Source organism: Phyllopteryx taeniolatus, chromosome 10, assembly GCF_024500385.1.
Source record: "Phyllopteryx taeniolatus isolate TA_2022b chromosome 10, UOR_Ptae_1.2, whole genome shotgun sequence".
Taxonomy (NCBI): domain Eukaryota; kingdom Metazoa; phylum Chordata; class Actinopteri; order Syngnathiformes; family Syngnathidae; genus Phyllopteryx; species Phyllopteryx taeniolatus.
Genome location: NC_084511.1, coordinates 18,773,803 through 18,792,953, shown reverse-complemented (window position 1 = coordinate 18,792,953; position 19,151 = coordinate 18,773,803). Strand labels below are relative to the sequence as shown.

Genomic DNA, 19,151 nt, shown 5'->3' with positions numbered 1-19,151 from the left:
TTAAGTTTTACACAACATCCCAACCTCATTTGAATTAGGGTTTGTAAGTCGCAAGTGGTTATCAGCAGCTCATTCTGTATTAAATAAGGGTACCCGCTCACATTGTTTGTTGCCAAACCGGCCAAGAGCAGTGACAATGCTCCACTCATGCACGAATCACTGAGATTATGCATGGTCCTTTTCTGCACAGAGATGTCTCCATGTGAGTCATTGTGCCACATATAAAGCAAATGAGAGAAGCCGCTCTATCACACACAAATTGATGCACACATCTCTCACAGTTATCACAAAGGGATGGCATGCTCACAACACTGTGATGTGGCGTCACGAATGTGTGAGGTACTCACCTGCCTCACAGGTATAGACAGATTAAACATAAGATCAGTGTCATCATACATTCTAGTTTTGCTGGTTTTGCATCACATCATCAGCACTTGCCAAGAGCATCTGCACGCAACTCATGCTGCACACCAAGACATGCATATGGCATGTCTCATCATATTAGCGTTTTTTTTTTGCCCTGTCAATATATACTCCACACTCAGATCACTTGTTTGCAATATGGTTATCACGTTTTTTATGGTAATAATACACAACTTTATTAATGTATTGAAAATTATTTTGCTGACCGCAAGGAGTTCACAAATAGTTATTATGCAGTTACAGTGAATATTCATTCATTATTTATTGGCGGCGGTTGACATACTACTCCTCTGCGCTCACACATGTGGCTTGACTGTTGTGTGCGCACGAGAATGACTGCTCATGTACTTTTTTCCCTCCAACAGCATTAGGCTATGTTATTTAATATTTGATCATTGAAAATGCATCGCGATGCATCTAACAATCAATTTATTTCTCCCACCCCTATTTTTGAAGTACAAGAAAAAATAGATATTTCATCACAACAAACAGATGATAATCATAATTTACTGCCATATTAAAACCTTATTTTAAAAGTCCCAAAAAGCTTAGACAGAGAGAGCGTGGGCAGCCTCTGGAGCAGATATTGTGGTTGCGAGATTAGTTTGGTAATTAACCACAAACCAATTATCAGAGATTGGCATGAGCGGTGCATCTCAGGTAAAGTATTTCATGATGTGTTTAATGGTTGTTGAGCAGTTTGATTATTTGACACAAGTCTCAGATTTGGAGGTCCTGCAGTCAGACAGAGGTTTAAGCACATCTATTCAGGCCGCTGATGAATATGTGATTAATTAGGCTGTTGTTAGCTGCTTCTATCCACTTTTCATTAACCTCTATTGACAGATCTGAGAATCTCATGTGGCGTGGCTTCAGGATTAACAAGGAAATTGGATCTTTGCAATAAACATGGTTGCTGGAAGAAGATGATTCCCTCTGGGGAAACTCAGACTTACTTCAGAAACATTAAATTTTAGTTTTCTTCTAAAAATACAAAATTACATTTTGGCTCACCAAAATGTGAGTGGGGAGCTCTCAGCAAATCTGAGGGTGAAGAAGAAGCAACAAAAATACACTCAACCAACAAATTTAATCCACTTTCATATCATTTATAGGTGAGAGGCAGCATTAGGCATACACAAAGCTAAAAAAAACTGTGTACACAGATTCACCATTCCCTCAAACCTCAAGTTGTCAAAACAGAAGCATAAATATGACCCCAGTTTTGCTTGAAAACCTGCAAATGCCAACCCAAAGACTGATATCAGATTTATAAATTATGCCAATGCAACACAAAACACAATAATTAGTTATTGGAGTGCGACGGATCAGAGATTGACAGGAAGACCTGCAACGGTTGAATAGGTTATATATAACTTGTTACGATATGTTACGTTTGCCAAATCACACCACGCAGTAACATGATGCTAGTGTGCAGAAAATACATTTTATGTTGCAGAACTGGCAGACCTGTGAAATTCAATGGGAATAAAACATTTGTTTCTTTAAATAAATAAATAAATAAATCTATATACCTAAAAATCTTATGTACAGTAATGTGCAAATGCTTAAGGCCACAGCTAGCCTTGTTTTAATTTTTTTTTTTTCCCACTCCAGTCATTAGCATAGACTGCTTGCAGAATTAGGCAAAATCTGTGTTACAAATTTCTACGAAACTTTGTAGGGAGTGGTGCATGTGCTAAGGAGGAAACATTTTAGTTTTGGTGAGGATCTGGATAAAATAGTAGATAAAGGAATGTTTTTATTATTTTTCAGTCAATATGGCATCAATGAAACAGTCCAATTAAGGAGCCTAAACCATGCTCCAATTTGGTTTCCTTATATTAATAGTTAAGTCTTGGGAAAGTGACGCGCTCAACAAGTGATATTCTAGTTATATACCTGTATGATCATTGTAGAATTACTAAAACAACAAAGTTAAAGGAGCCATATAAGTTTGAACAGTACTGTACTTAAATAACAATTGTTGTGATACAGTGCAGTTCTACATCATGCAAACCAACAATAAACACGTTAAATCAATACTCCCTTCTCTGTCAGTGCTAGTTGAAATACAGGGTTGTTTTCTTTGTCTTTGTAGAACTCTTGATCCAGTACTTGTACTGACTCATATTGGAGTGTCTGTAATTAACCCTTATGAAGTGTGTGATAGAAGAGTATATTCTATATTACAGATTGATGCTCGCTTTTTTTTCTATTAGTGAGAATCTACTAGGATGTCTAATTAAAGCAGGGGTTTCCCACGATGTTGAAGAACGCGGATTCTATCAACGTCAGGATCTGCGCCCGCATGGATAAGAGCAGGTACATTTTAAAACACTTTTTAATGACATAATCATAGGCTAGAGAAAGTGTAAAGACTCAGTCATCAATCTTGTTTAAATATATGTGGTGAAAATGTTAGCAATGTATTTTCTCAATGCGCCTGTTGTATATTATGAAATAGACACATTAAGTTGCACATATTATCATGTTGAATGGTCGTTGGATCGCGCTGTGCTCACAAAAGTCAAATCTCTCATGTCCCACGGCCGTTTGGCACAGTGGTTAACTTTAAAGCTAGTGAGAAAGATTTGAATCCTGGTCACCCTATTAGTCCGTTAAATCATGGTTCCACTGTATATACATACAGTATATATTTGCTGTCGAACTCTCAAATGCAGGGATGACGTATCCCGAAGTTTTGTCAGCGTAATTCTCATATTTTCAAAGGTTGAAGTGGGCATACCTCGAGATGTCCACATAAATTTGGGTGACGATTGATTGCAGGTGTGTGACATAATTGCATTATGTGAAGCGTTTTCTCTGATATTTTCAGAGGTTGAAGTGGGCATTAGTAGAGATGGCCACATACATTTTGGTGAAGACTGATCGCAGTTTTGTGACATTAAGCGACGTTAAGCTTTTCTATGAAGTGAGCATAAGAGGAAAAGTAGAGTCGCCATCAGGTCGTCAATTAGACTCCAGGCCAGTGAAATAGGGGTCTACGTATTCTCTGATCAGTTTCTCGTATGATCCATCCAGAAGTCCTACCTGATTCGTCGTCAGACTTGTTGTCATTCTCAGAGTCGGTGAGGGTCAGGGCGGAGTTTTCGTGACTTGACACTCCAGAGCTGCGACGGGACTTTACCCTTCCTCCTCCAGCCCAAAGCTGGATGGCTCTGTCCGGTGACAGGGGGCCGTCTGGATCAGAGTCTGCATCAGAGCCGGCACTGAGGGAATAGCCTCTTTGGAGGAGCCCCAGTTCAGAACAGTAGGGGACAGCGGCAGGATGAGGGGCAGGTGTTTGATTGCATACTCCCAGTTCAGCCAGGGTAAAGTTCCCCCCTGCGAGGGAGACACACCAGTTACACAGGTGGCGTGAAGGGCTGAGGTGGGTAACAGCAGTAAAAGTGTTAAATGGAGCTATTCACACAAGCGCTTACACAAACAAACACGCCAACCCAGCATACAAATCTACAATCACACAGAGAGAGGCAAACTAATTCTAAAACTATGGAGGCTATTTCTATTTTTAAAAAAAGAAAAATTATTGCTATTGCTGATGCATTCAGGAGAAGGAGAAATGACACAGTATGAATCAGTCACAAACTACAAAGAGCTGCTGGAAGGAATGCTGTATGTGATATTCTGCATGTTTGTTGTGAACATCTGAGAAAGTGTTGGTCCTTGACTTTATGGGTCCACATTTGCAGTCAAAAGATGTTGCTCAAAGTGTTGTTGTAATGGAGCTGCAACACTGTCTTCTGGTCAAAAATTCTCACCTAGTAATTTCTGCATGCAGGATCAGAAGGTTAATTGAATAAAATGCAGTGTACAGTAGTACCAGCCATGTTGCCTAGCACTGTCCCAACTCACCCCCGATTCGAGACAAACTGACTTTTCTCGTCTAAAATAAATATATAAAATTATCCAAATTAAAGCACATAAAAGAAGATCAATAGCAAAGTACTGCAGCCTAATGAAATCCAAACTGAAGAAAAAGCAATTAAGAGAAAAGGCATGCTCAACCAATTTATTCTTTATACTAATTAAAAGAGTATTGTGGATGCAATCTCTCACCATCAGCTGTTGGGGTAGAGGGATCAGAGGGATAAACAGTTGTGTTTCACTTCACGAGCAGTTTGTGAGGAAGGCGAAAGAGAAGGTTGGCGACAATGAGCTGTCATGGTGGTGGCATACTATGTGAATGAGCGCGCTGAAAATCGCACAGCTGTGTGACTCGGTCAACTATGACTCATCAGGAGCAATCAGAAAGAGAAGCCTTAAAGTGATGAAATTCATCTGCTTGATCTCCCCGTCTGCTCTTTAAAAGCTTGGAAAAAAACTTGAAGTGAGCAGACACATGGAGTGGGGGGCTCTCAGAAAACTTGGAGTGGTAAAATGAATTCAGGTCTCTACACAGGCACAGTAAACTAATTACTCTATATCTAGCTAGAGCTTGCCAAGCTTCTAACCAACTGCACTGAACCATACAATGCAATACATCATTTAATGTTACCAGTTGCCTTCTTCTTCGGTTGTCTTCCTCCCACTTAAAAATAAGATAACAAAAGACAATTTGCTATTTAATTACTACAAATGTGTAGCTGAAAGAGCTAACTTTTATTACACTTCTATTCTCTAAGCACAAGGCCTACATCCTTGTTGTTGTTAACATACCTGAGATGAAGTATCGAAGGACGGGAGAAAACTCCAGGAGGCCTGAGAGAGTAAAGCAGATGAAGAAGCCTGCATAAGGGATGTAACATTCTAACTCAAATAATTATTATACTAACAATTATTTTTGAAAAACCCAGCTATAATGAAAGTAGCTGTGACAAACAAAGAAAATATTTTCCTCCTACTTCACACTGAGAATTTTGTCACACATATCTACTGCTACAATGCATCACACAGCCTGTCAATCCACACAATTAACATCCCACAAACAGTGATTACACATGAAACATCCAATCATTTTGTAATCCCATGAGTGGTTGGCCTAGTCCCGTGCTAGAGCAATCTACATGAAGCCAAAGAAAGATAGATTGGTGCAAGAGTCTGAAGCAGACACGAAAATCTATCTCAGTTAGTTCATAACTAGAAACCCAATAACATGTTTGTTACTTGATATTATGACAAATGTGGAGGGGCAATGCTGTGCCACATTTTAATCAGATCAATGTCCTTCTCATTCAAAGCGATTCTACATATTGTCTATTGTATTGTTATGCACCCATGGTCCAGGACATTAGGTACACCTGTACAAACAAAATACATCTAAAGAAAGATCTACAGTGTATTAAAAATATGCTAATGCCGTGAAGTTAGGTACTCAAAATATTACAAACACCTTTATGTATGAACAACAACCTCAATATGGAAAACATTGTTAAATAGATAGTGTGCCTTTGCGTCCATTAAACTGAGCATTTATCTTCTGTAAAGGTAGATTGTTTGATATTGCCAGAGGCGTCAAACTGGTGGGGAATGGGATAACTGTCCCAGGGCCCTGAGCATTTGGGGGGCCCCTGGCTGTCCAGCAGAGGGCACAAAGCCCCACCCCCTCTCCCCCAACACACACACACACACACACACACACACACACACACACTCCTCATTACCCCATCGACAAGGAAAACTCCGTACACACCCCCTCCTAACATTTTTGGGCGGGGGAGGGGGCCCTCCATGAAGGTGCTGTATGGGGGCCCAGAATCTGGTTCTATGCCCCTGGATAGAGCTGTTGTATTCGTAAATGATTGTGCAAGTGTATACAATATGGTAAGTGACCGTATATGCTTCAGAGAGTATATACTTTTTTCGGGGTGGGGTTAATTGTGTTTGTACTCGTGCTGAGCTTGGTATGCATCGTGCATTCAACAGCAGTGTTTCAATACACCAAAAGATACAGTAAATCTGTGCTAACCTACAGGGGTAATGTAAGAATTATAGGGTGAAATTTAATTATTACACAATGTTTAAACAAGAGCAAGAGCTTGCAAGACAATAAAAGGATTATAAAGAGATACTCATTAGTGGGAGAACAGTGAAAAGGGCAGACTAAGATTATAAAATAAATAGAATGTCATAAATGTCATTTATTTTTTCATATCTTTTGACAAAGAATTTGGGCTGTTGTGTGACTGGAAGCCACAGAGGGCCTCTAAAAAGTAATGCCTCTCATCTTTTGGGGTTCACGCTTCACATGCTGTATCTCAGAAAAATAGGTTACACAGGGGGCTGGATGCATCCGTTTGATACTATGCTGTAGTTTGCAGTCATCCATCACATTAAATGTACTTCCCCTGATAAAAGTCATTATGGAAGTGTGTGGTTGCAAATGTGTGTAATTTTCTGTCTGTATGAGTGGGTATACATGTACGTAACTGCTGGTGAGTAGACACTTTTGTGGGATGACCTGTTATTAAAACAATTTGTGCTTGTTAGCTTTGGCGGCAGCGTCGGTTTACAGCAAATGTAGTTTTTTCTTGATTTGCTAAAGTACAGGATTGATTTGGTCCCTCGTAGAGGATTATAATGAGAAAGTGAATGGCATTAGTCATAAAAGGTTCCTCAACAACCTAGCTGAGAATAGCTGAAATTAGGTTTATTAATGGAATATGTATTTTTTGTTACTATTTCTCAGAAAAGGCCAGGTTTTGAGGTTATTAGCAGCCATTTTCATTTGTAGTCAACTGGCAAATTTAAAACAATCAACAATTTGCATCTCTGAAGAAACAGAACTTTTTTCAAAATTGTCTTGCAAATGGCATGGAATAATTGAGCACTTACCTGAGGAGATGTAGACTAAAATAATTTTAACGCAGAGAAGTGAAGTGACAATAAATTAATTGGAAGTGGGAAGAAAAGATTTGCTCATCAAACAGTTGCATATACACTCATCCTGACCATATCAAATGTTTTGGATCAATTTGTGTTTACATACAGTGTATATCATACGTCTGCCATGTCAATGCAATGCCTGGAAATGTTGCCACAAGCAACATGGCCACCATATGTCAGTGAATTGCCTTTGATGGAATGTCACCACATTCAACATGGCCAACATGTAGGCAATGGCATGTCTGTTGGCTGAATCTAGTTATATTGTACAGTATTTCTGTGACCCTGATATATGCGTGTCCCAGTCTCTGCCTATAATGCGCCACAGCGCCAGTAGACAACAGTGGCCAATTTTGGATCTAACAGACTGTCAATGCCGGTTTAAGTGACAACTGGAAACTATTTTTGGACACATTTACTGTCCAGACGGTATGTTACTTTCGATATCCGTTAAATCAGGGTCCCCAGGTAACCATTGTACATATACTTTTTGTCTGAAGACGTCAGAAAACAATCATATAGCAAGTTTGGGTTCAAACTGTCATTTCATCAGCTTGTTTTCATCATAGTTATCGCTGCTCACACAGGAAGTCTGCCAACTTGTTGTTTTTGTTGTTGTTGTTTTTTTTTTGGTCCTGTGACATTCAACATAACCCGCAACGAGATTAGGGTGAAACAAACAGACTATACTTTCAGCAGCAGTGCAAGAATTTGGTGTATTTGGACCTTTTTCTTTGGTTGGAGTAATGTATATCATGCATGACATTCACTTATGAACTGAGTCAAACTATGAGTTATTCTATCATGATAATGGCATTCACAGGTTAAGTGATAAATAACGTCACTCAAATCCCAAAACTAAACAAACAATTATCTCAGTGCGAGCTTGTCTTAAACATACTGTAATTCTTTTTAAAATTGTGCGTTTGGTATCTTGATGGATCCAGTCACTCACAGCTCTGTACTCAATAAGACTGCCAATAGCACTAACACACATGCACGTATACACACAAATCTTACGATTGCTATTCATCCTTCAACACAGAGTGGTCTGTCTCAAGGAAATGTTTATGTATATTGCTGCTTCTAAAGTAGATCCTCTTTGTTCCCACCATCATAGAATTAGAAAAAAAAGAGAAACTGATTCTTTAAACCTATGCAAAAAGGGCTCTAGTGACAATTGTCGGAGTTTGAGATGGAGAAAATTCATGAATTTCCATAGATGCGGTTATTGAAGTCTCTTTGTGTCCTTTGAAAATGAACTGACTTAGTTCAGCCTCTACAATATTGTGTGATGTGGAAGGAGAAAAATCAAATTTTTCTGAAGTTGATAGGGCAAAATATGCAGGAAAAAAAAAAGTGTGAGTTGAGCCCACGATAGACATGGATCATAGGTGAAATCCCAGTAATGGTGAGAAGCAAAGAAAGCAGAGACAGCCAGAGAATGACAGGGACAATCTATGTGATGGACGACAGCGTATCTAATGAAAGCACCCAATCACTGAGGAGAAGTGTAAGAGGGAATCATTTTGCTTTGACTGGAATACATATTTTAACCTGAGGGCTCAAGGTCATTGTAATCTGTGAGAAAGACTGGAGTAATATGGGAATTTGTTCAGCCACCGGTACAGTATTATCATCAAACACACTCAAACAACATTTTAATATGATTATCCCCATACTTTAGTAGTGATGAGGTTGCATACAACATCATGGATGAGAATGTGATTGAACCAAATCTAAGGTTGCTCATGAGCTGCTCATGGAAAAAAAAAGTTTACACTGTAAAATCATAATAAAATCCAATGCAAGAACTCTATCCAAAAAATATTCATTTACAAAGATAACATACAAAGATGATGCTTAGTTTTGATGGGCCAAATCTAAATGGCTTTATTTGCCTCGATTTGGCATGGTTGATTTAACACTTCAAAATTGTACCAATGGAAACCATGAAAACCAAGCTGTATTGAAAATATCAGAGGGAACAAGAAACACGAACAAAGAACAACAATGGAGGAGAAATACATTAAATTTTAGCCTGTTCACCAAATGGTTGTCCTGTCTGGCCTGTGATCAAAAGTGTCTTTAAGTTTTGCCCCCCTGAGTGATTGTGTTTGACAAACCTGCACTAACAGGTTTCACCCTCATGGCGCAGTGGTTTTCACTCCACTGGAGCTATCTCAAAAAACTCATAAGTCGGGCCACTCGTAAGTTGAGGTACCACAACATTTGATCCATGACCCAATCTTCTGTGGGTCCCACAAAGTGAATTATCATCAAACTGAAGTTAAGTTCTGCTCAACTCAACGTTGGTATATTTTTGCAGTGTTAGATTGGTTTACTTTGCTGGCCTGTGTTTATGTACATGTGACACAGAAGAAATTCATTTAGTGCTTTTTGCCCATCACCAAAGAGCGTCATACATCGTTAGCTATAATTGCAGTTAGCTCTAGCGCACTACAGCATTTAATAGCTTGACAGCTAGTTAGAAGTGTTCCCCTTCAGAGCTTGAGGCGATCAAAATAAAGCTATCACAGTGATTACTGGACTTGTCATGTGACCAGAAATAAACAACACCAAATGAATGCTAATGCTGTTTGTGCTCCCTCGATAAAACAACTGTCTGTTTGCTGACTTCACATTGAAATGATGGCCAGGTAATAGCTCGCTGTGCTGCCACTAATTGGACCAAATCAGCAAATATATACTTAAACAATGTTTTTACCATACCCATAACTCATTTACAATTCTTTTAACATTATGTTGACACCACTTACAATGGGGCTGTCATGTGCAGATAGTTTTGAACGAATATGTTGGATGCTCTTTATCACGGCTCTGCAGACTCAACAATATGAATGGCATTATCTGACATTAGGGCTCGGGAATATACTTCTATATCAACTTAATTAGGTCATTCAGATACATACAATGATGTGATTTACAGGGTCCATTGTGACTCCCGGACATGCTCTTAAGTCAACTTATAACACTTTCACAGGTTCTTACGGTTCTTATTAATGGTTAAATACATCCTAAATAGATTGTTAAAAGGTCTTATCTGAGCCATTATCATGTTCAGACAGGTGGTCTCATCATTCACAATCAGAGATTATTTCCTGGCTCCTATTTTGTACTTTGCAGCAGCTGATTATTTCTTATTTGACATCTGAAAGGTAAAAGTGCATTTTCACAACAGACGCAAACAGATACATTGACAAATTTTTAGCATATGTACCTGTAGGTGTATTCACATAATCAGTCACATCAAATCATTTCGCGATTGTACAGCATAGCAGCTCATTATTGACTAAATTTAGCAGTTTAGCAACATAATGGTGCATCTTGGTCAAACACTTTCCACACCTCCCTAGTGACATCTGATCTTTTCGTGGCCATAGAACCCACAAGTGTGTCTTGCACCTACTAACGAGATGCCTAATATACAGGTAGGAGCAAAAAATGTCACCAGCCCTTGGATGGTTTTGCTTCTGCCTAGAGGACAGCAGTCTGGTTGGTACAAGACTATTATGTAGGAGGGCTTGTTACTGAAGAATATATATATGTATTCTTTCTGGTTTAATTTCCATAAGTGTTTCTTTTCTAATTTCAATGAATGGGCTTGTTTGTGACTAGACATGTCATGCAGACACATTAGAGGTGTCCTATCGGTTGTATACTTAACAGATAAACCTTTGAATATAAACTCTGAATCTTTGTATTCTCTTCCATGTCATGTCAACATGCCATTTTAAAAAAAATGTAAAACAGGTAGTGGCCGCCCCAGTTATTTGTTGTTGTTGGTGCACTTTCAAAATAAGATCCAAAAATTGACGATTTTGGATCATGGACATATATTTTTGAGCAGATGATTGACAATCAAGGAGTAATTTTGATAAAAAGTATATGGCTGTGAAAGGGACATCAAGAACTGTGGTTGTGATTTAAGGACAGAAGTGAGTATTTTTTTCTCTTTCCTGAAAAAAAACCCAACCAAAAAGATTAAAAATAACTGTATTAGTCACTGATAATCGCATTCTTCTTATGATACATCCCTTATTCAGATTGGTTTGGCAACCAGAATCATTGGCTGTGCTGATTTCAGGTAAAACAAGTCCCGAATGTAATGTGGATTATTTCTAACTGAATCCATATCATGCATGTGCAGCACAATTGCAGTGAAATGTGACACATTGCAACCTTAGCTGGGCAGCAAATCTTTGGCATTGGTATAATTTGTGTGATTGAGGCAAGGGCATAACGAGTCTCAAACGAGATTTATGCATAAAAAATGTGACATACTGTATATCCAAACACATACGTTTACATACAAATTCTGTGGCAGGGGAACAACTTTAATTATAGCCTTGGAGACAAGTGACTCAACCAAGGGGGGGGAAAGCACTTGATAACAGTGACATTTACAATCTGCCTCATTTATCAAAGGCTGCCAAAGCAGAGTCAAAAAGGGTCATTACACAGTAAACACAGATTAACTCAATCAAACAATCAGCATAGTCTCTTGATAATTTATTTGATATCTGAGAAAATCACACATTAGTGAGCCTTTCATCAGTTGTCTTGTTTGTGACCCAATATTTGCATACGTGTACTGTTGTAGTCTTCTAAGTCAATGCCATTAGCATTATGGTTTCGTCCCTCAATAATTAATTGCGTTTACCTTTAAATATGCAAATGACATCGGCTGTCGTGTAAGACGAAGAGAACAGAACTGACTGTTGCTCAGCCAATTACTGCTGTTGGTTATTAAAGACTAGACCATACCATTCTCTGTCCACGTCTGTAAGCCAATTCCTCATGCATACTGGTTATCATGTATGTAGTATAAAAAGGACAATTTAATACATGCATGCAATATGGGATGGTTCTCCTCTGACAACTGAATCCCCGTAGCCCGTTAAGGACTGAACAACTGATAGGCTATAAAGAATATGAAACAATAAAAACCAGACAAGACAGTTTACAATCAACCTTTTTCTATTGTTGTAAATTATCAAGATTTTCAAGATAATGTGCACCACTTCTCCGCGCATTGGTTATACCAACAACAGGGGTCTATCACCGAAGAAATCATGCGACGCAAACTGCAGTTTATTTATTGGTCAACTGAGAATCTTCACTTACATATCTATCCATACCCGAATAGGAATAATACAAACAGGAAGACCATCCATCTATCCATCATCCATGCATTCTCAATACCGCTTATCCTGTTCAGGGTCGCGGGGTATTGGAGCCAATCCCAGCTGACTTTGGGTGAAAGGCGGACTACACACTAAACTGGTCACCAGTCAGTCACAGGGCACATATAGACACGGACAACCATTCTCACTCACATTCACACAGTCACTGAGTGGGAACTGAACCCACGCTGCCTGCACCGAAGTCAGGCGAATGCACCACTATGCCATCAGTGACACAAACAGGAACACTTGAAACAAAAACAAAAAAATAAATAAATAAAATATTCAGGCCTTCAAACAAAACTTGTGTTCTTATAATAGGCAGCCACATACTAGGAAGTAATGAGAAAATGAACCTTTGTTTGGTGATGTGTTGTAGGCTCCTGCTCAATATTGAATTTAGAGGCTGGTGAGACTTTGACACCGGTTTACTGGTTTGTTTGTTTGTTTTGAATCCCCATTAACTTAAGCATCAGCTATAAGCTATTCTTCCTGGGGTCCGCAGTTTACTTTGTAATAATATAATCTATGCAATAAAAAAAAAATATTACACTAACATAAAACAATACATCATATTGCACTATAATAGATATTTCAGCAAATCTATAATAGATATTTTAACAAGACAATGACATTGCAATTCCTCCAAGTGACTCGAAAGACTACCTATTTAGAAAGCCCATAAGGTTGTCAAGGTATTCAAAATTAGCATTGGCTACTAAAGTTTCTAAGGAGATGAGATCCTTTAAGTGAGTTATTATTATTTTTTTTTGGTAATAAAAAGTATTACCGGTATGTGTTTAATATCGTTTGGAAGCAGGTTCGAATCCTGCATTGCTCTGTATGTTACTGAGCACTGAGCTAATTACTGTCTTGACTTAGGGCAAAATGAAACAACCCTTCATAGGATGCCTGGCAGAGTAATGATGTACTACTTTATTAAAGGAGAGTTTTTCATATTAATTTAAAGTTTTTTTGGTCTGACATTCAATAAGAAAACCATAAGTGTGTATAATAATCAATTTTAACATCAAACCATGTGAAAATGTCATGCATTTTACTGATATTTGTCCTGTACCCATGACAGAATCACATGTGCAGCCTTATTCTATACCAATTGCAGTTTCTTGATGTTGCTGATGGAAATGCTGAACCACACTTCAGAGCAGCATACCAAATGTGAAAAATAAAGCCTAAATTAGGTTTACCACAATTTTGGTGAGAAATTCTTTGTATACCTTTTAATAAGAGACAAAGTAGTTCCCATTTTAATCACTATTTTTTGCACCTGCTTGTCCCAAGACAGTCTATTGTCATGACACCTAGAAGTCTGCCGTATAGCCTACCTGAATTAAGTTAAGTCTGGTTTATCCTGAGCTCAAGCTTCGGTTTGGAACACCGTTAACAAGGAACAGTTCCAATGTCTAGGGTTCTTGTGGTGTTTACTGGCACAGTTATCACTGTCCTACCTGCATTTCTTCAAGATTGGTGTTCCAAACTGTACCGACTTTGTGGGAAAATGGCTTAAAGAAGGCCATCTGTACAATGTCCTTGCTATCAAAGAACAAATACAGGCACTGAGTGTGTAGGAGTGTGTTGCACACCTGGCAGAGGCACCAAATGCCAGCGAGAAGACAAAGATGGAAGAGGGGATGAATTGGAGCTAATCTCTTCTCCATTTATTTTTAATAGTATGCAGCTGTGTTGTTCTCTATTTGATCATCAGTTGTCTGGGTGGACAAGTCTGCATGGACATGCAGAAGCATCAACATGAGTCAATGTACACAAATTACATATTCAGTTCAAATTGTACATGCACTTCCCTTAGATTTCTTTTAGCTACAAGCAAATATGGAGATACTGTGTTGGCAGACTGACTAATATGAGCCATTGTTTTAAGATTTAAGGAACAACCATGAGGCAACAAATCAGCAGTCTTTGCAGTGATAGAACTGTATTATGTACCACGTGTGGCCAACAAATGCTATTTCTACAATACAGCTGTTCAAAACAATCTTGCTCAGAAGTGCTTTAAATTTGTTAATGGCTTAATCACGAATGAAGAGGTAACGTTATGAGCGGCAGCTGTTGTTGCTCTGGTAGGATTTGGGAGGTCTTCTAAATACAAACAGAAAACAAATAGCGAAAACACAACAAAAAACTTTCTGGCCAACTTGCAGAAGGTTTTACTCGCCATCATTGAAGTGACAATGACGGCAGGATAACATGGCAAGAGATATTGTACAAACCATAATTCTATTGAAGTTGGGACATTGTGTAAAATGTAAATTTGCTAATAATTTTCAACAGATATTAAATTTATTATACTACAAAGACAATTATATTTAATATTCAAACTGATGATTATTATTATACATTAATTTATTCGATTTCTTCATTGTTTTTTACAAATATTCTCTCATTTTAAAGTTGATGCCTGCAATGTGTTCCAAAAAGGACAGGGGCAACAAAAGACTGGGAAAGTTGAGGAAAACATCTGTTTGGAACATGTCACCGGTGAACAGGTTAACTTGGAAACAGGTGAGTGTCATGATGGGTATAAAAAGAGAATCCCCGAAACGCTCAGTTGTTCACAAGCAAGAATGGAGTAAGGTTCACCATTTTGTGAACAACTGCATGAGCAAATAGCCCAACAATTTAAGAACAATGTTTCTCAACGTACAATTTCAAAGAAATTAGGGATTTCATCATCTACGGGCCATAATATCAACAAAAGATTCATAGAGTCTGGATAAATCTCCGCAGGAAGCGGCAAGACCGAAAACCGACATTGAATGTCCATGACCTTGGATCACTCGGGGCACTGCTTTAAAAACCGGTATCACTTTGTAAAGGATATTGTCACGTGGGCTCAGGAATACTTCAAAAAACCATTGTCAATTAACACAGTTCGTCGTTCCATCTAGAAGTGCAAGTCAAAATTCTACCATGCAAAGTGAAAGCCATATATCAACAACAACCAGAAACGCTGCTGGCTTCTCTGGGCTCATCTGTGATGGACTGACGCAGAAGTGGAAGTGTACTGTAGATTGACGAGTCCACATTTCAAATTGTTTTGCGAACTCGTGGACGTCATGTCCTCCAGGCCAAAGAGGAAAAGGACCATCCAGATTGTTATAAGCACAAAGTTAAAAAGCCACCATCTGTCATGGTATGGGGGAGTGTTCGTGCCCATGGCATGGGTGACTTGCACATCTGTGAAGGCACCATTAATGCTGAAAGGTACATACAGGTTTTGGAGCAACATATGCTGCCATCCAAACAACGTCTTTTTCAGGGACGTCCTTGCTTCTTTCAGCAAGACCATACCAAGCCACATTCTGCACGTGTTAGAACAGTGTGGCTTTGAAGTTAGAGTATGAGTACTAAACTGGCCTGCCAGCAGTCCAGACCTGTCTTCCATTGAAAATGTTTTGAAGCGCAAAATGCAACAATGGAGACCTCGAACTGGTGAGCAAATGAAGTTGTACATGAAGCAAGAATGGGAATGAATTCCACCTACAAAGCTTCAACAATTAGTGTCCTCTATTCCCACTTATTGAGACTTGTTATAAGGAAAGGTAGGCTAAAATGCCCCTGTCCCACCTTTTTGGGAAGGTGTTGCAGGCCTCAAACTCAAAATGAGTGAATATTTGCAAGAAAACAACAACAAAAAAGATTTTCTTTTAAAACATTAAATATCTTGTCCTTGTAGTCTATTCGCTTGAATGTAGGTGGAAAATAATTTGAAATTCATTGTATTCTGTGTTCATTTACATTTTACTCAACATCCCAGCTTTATTGGAATAGGGGTTTGTATAAACATCCGTGTTGATGAGGTGCTCAGGGAAATTGAGAGGACTTGTGAGTAAATGTGGAGACATTTGACAATAGCAAGACTATTTTCTATCGTTCCCTTGTCAGGTGCCCCTATCCGCCCTCCTTTCCATCAAACAAGGGACACTCTCCCACCCTCTGTCATGGTCTGTGTTTTGGTTTGGGTTGTGTTTAGTTTTGTTCCATGTTTTCCTGTGTTCCATGTTTGTCGTGTGCTCATTAGGTTGTTGTGTCCACCTGTTCTCATCTACTTTGTGTCGACCAATCAACTCTCTCCAGCCACTCGTGTCTTGTCCAGGTGTTCCTCGTTGTCTCGTCAATTTGTTTGTATTTAGTTCCCTGGTTTCTTTCAGTTCTTGTCGGTTCATTGTCGTTGTCACATGTCTTTGCCATGTCATAGTCGCCAGTTGTCTTTATCATTGCGGTATGTCATTGTCAGGTGTCATTTTCCCTTTCTATTCCACGTCTTACTCACAGGTCATAGTTTGTTTCCAGTTTTAGATATTCGAGTGTTTCTTTGTTACTTTGATTTGATTGTTATCTGTTGTGGGACTTCGTTCAGTTTTCCCTTTCTGAAGATTAAATATTATTATTTTGAGACTCCCGCACTCCTGCCTTGCCTCCCTGCTTCCCTGCAATTGGGTCCACCATGTTCTTGCCTTGCGTTACTCGCCTTCGCCCTAACCACATACGTGACACCCTCGGGCTGGGCGGGGACTGGCTGCATCGCGGGCCCTGTGGGTTTGATGATTCAAACCATTCCAACAACTAATATTTTCCACATTCCCCACATTACCCAATATCCACACTTTTCCACATTTAAATACCCACATTAAGACAAATTCTACATTTTTCCCTCCTTCCACTTTTCAGAATCAGAATCAGAATCATCTTTATTTGCCAAGTATGTCCAAAACACACAAGGAATTTGTCTCCGGTAGTTGGAGCCGCTCTACTACAACATACAGTCAATTTACAGAACACTTTGGAGACATAAAGACATTGACAAAAAATAATTGTGCAAAAAGATGCAGAGTCCTCTAGCACTTAGAGCAGTTCGAATGACTAATATTGCAATAGTCCGGTGCAATGACCATTGTGCAAAGGGCGCTGAGACTTCAAGGAGTGTATGCGGTTTAAAGTGACGAGTAGTGCGATAATCTGGGACAATGTTGGTTGTGCAAATGTTACAGATACATATACATAATACATAATTGGCCCCACAGAAATGTGACAACGAACTCAAGTCAAAAAATTGCCAGCTTGTTATAATGGAATTATAGGTTAGGTGTTTAAGACGTTGATCGCAAGAGGGAAGAAGCTGTTGGAATGTCTACTAGTTCTAGTTTGCATTTATCGGTAGCGCCTACCTGAGGGAAGGAGCTGGAAGAGCTGGTGACCGGGGTGCGGAGGGTCCGAGAGGATTTTGCACGCCCTTGTCTTAGTTCTGGCAGCGTGCAAGTCCTCAATGGTGGGTAGGGGGGTACCGACAATCCTTTCAGCAGTTTTGATTGTCCGTTGCAGTCGGACTTTGTCCTTTTTTGTAGCAGCACCAAACCAGACTGTGATGGAAGAACACAGGACTTATTCGATGACCGCTGTGTAGAACTGTCTCAGCAGCTCCGGTGGCAGGCCGTGGTTTCTCAGAAGCCGCAGGAAGTACATCCTCTGCTAGGCCTTTTTGAGGACGGAGTTGATGTTGGTCGCCCACTTCAGGTCCTGAGAGATTGTAATTCCCAGGAACTTGAAGGTCCCGACGGTTGACACAAGGCAGCTGGACAACGTGAGGGGCAGCTGTGGCGAAGGATGCCTCCTGAAGTCCACGATCATCTCTACAGTCTTGAGCGTGTTCAGCTCCAGGTTGTGTCGGCCGCACCACAGCTCCAGCCGCTCAGCTTCCTGTCGATATGCAGACTCGTCACCGTCCTTGATGAGGCCGATGACAGTGGTGTCATCTGCAAACTTCAGGAGTTTGACAGTCGGGTTCGCTGAGGTGCAGTCGTTCGTGTAGAGAGAGAAGAGCAGCGGAGAGAGGACACAACCTTGGGGCGCCCCAGTGCTGATGCTGCGTGTGGATGAGGTGGCCTCCCCCAGCCTGACCTGCTGTGTCTTGCCCGTCAGAAAGATGTAAATCCACTGGCAGATGGCAGGTGAGACACTGAGCTGGAGAAGCTTGGATGAAAGGAGTTCAGGGATGATGGTGTTGAACGCTGAGCTGAAGTCCACGAACAAGATCCTCACGTAGGTCCCTGCACTGTCGAGGTGTTCTAGGATGAAGTGCAGTCCCATGTTGACTGCATCATCCGCAGACCTGTTCGCTTGGTAGGCAAACTGCAGGGGGTCCAGCAGGGGACCTGTGACACTCTTGAGGTGGTCCAGCATGAGACGTTCAAAGGACTTCATGACCACAGATCTCAAAGCGACAGGCCTGTAGTCATTCAGACCCGAGATTGCAGGTTTCTTGGGGACTGGAATGATGGTGGAGCGTTTGAAACAGGATGGAACTTCGCACAGTTCCAGAGATCTATAGAAGATCTGAGTGAAGACTGGAGCGAGCTGGTCCGTGCAGACTTTGAGGCAGACTTTTGGGACACATGGTCCGGGCCTGCCGCTTTGTTAATCTTTTGTTGTTTGAAGATGCGTCTCACATTTCTTGACCAATTCAAACCATTCCAACCATTCACCCACATTTCCAATTTTCCCACGATAAAATACCCACATTTTCCCCACATTAAGAAAAAATCTACAATTTCCCCTCCTTCTTCCACATTTTTTGACGGATTCAAACCACTCTAACAAAACATTTTCCACATTCTCAAAATTCCCACATGACCC

General features: G+C 40.0%; 1 protein-coding gene across 21 annotated transcripts in view; it reads right to left on the bottom strand.

Annotated features, from left to right (window-relative positions):
- The window catches only part of tenm2a (teneurin transmembrane protein 2a), a 262,652-nt gene that overhangs the window by 168,688 nt on the left and 74,813 nt on the right, over nucleotides 1–19,151 (bottom strand). For 10 of the 21 annotated variants that reach the window (XM_061787016.1, XM_061787025.1, XM_061787022.1 and 7 more), the window contains exons 3-5: nucleotides 5,107–5,148; nucleotides 4,946–4,978; nucleotides 3,478–3,771 (exon numbers count right to left, since the gene is read on the bottom strand). The exons of 2 other annotated variants lie outside the window; for them this stretch is intronic. In XM_061787016.1, the coding sequence (XP_061643000.1) occupies nucleotides 3,478–3,771; nucleotides 4,946–4,978; nucleotides 5,107–5,148 (369 nt within the window). The remainder of the gene's footprint in view (nucleotides 1–3,477; nucleotides 3,772–4,945; nucleotides 4,979–5,106; nucleotides 5,149–19,151) is intronic. 9 more of the 21 variants (XM_061787023.1, XM_061787043.1, XM_061787027.1 and 6 more) reach the window with 2 other exon arrangements.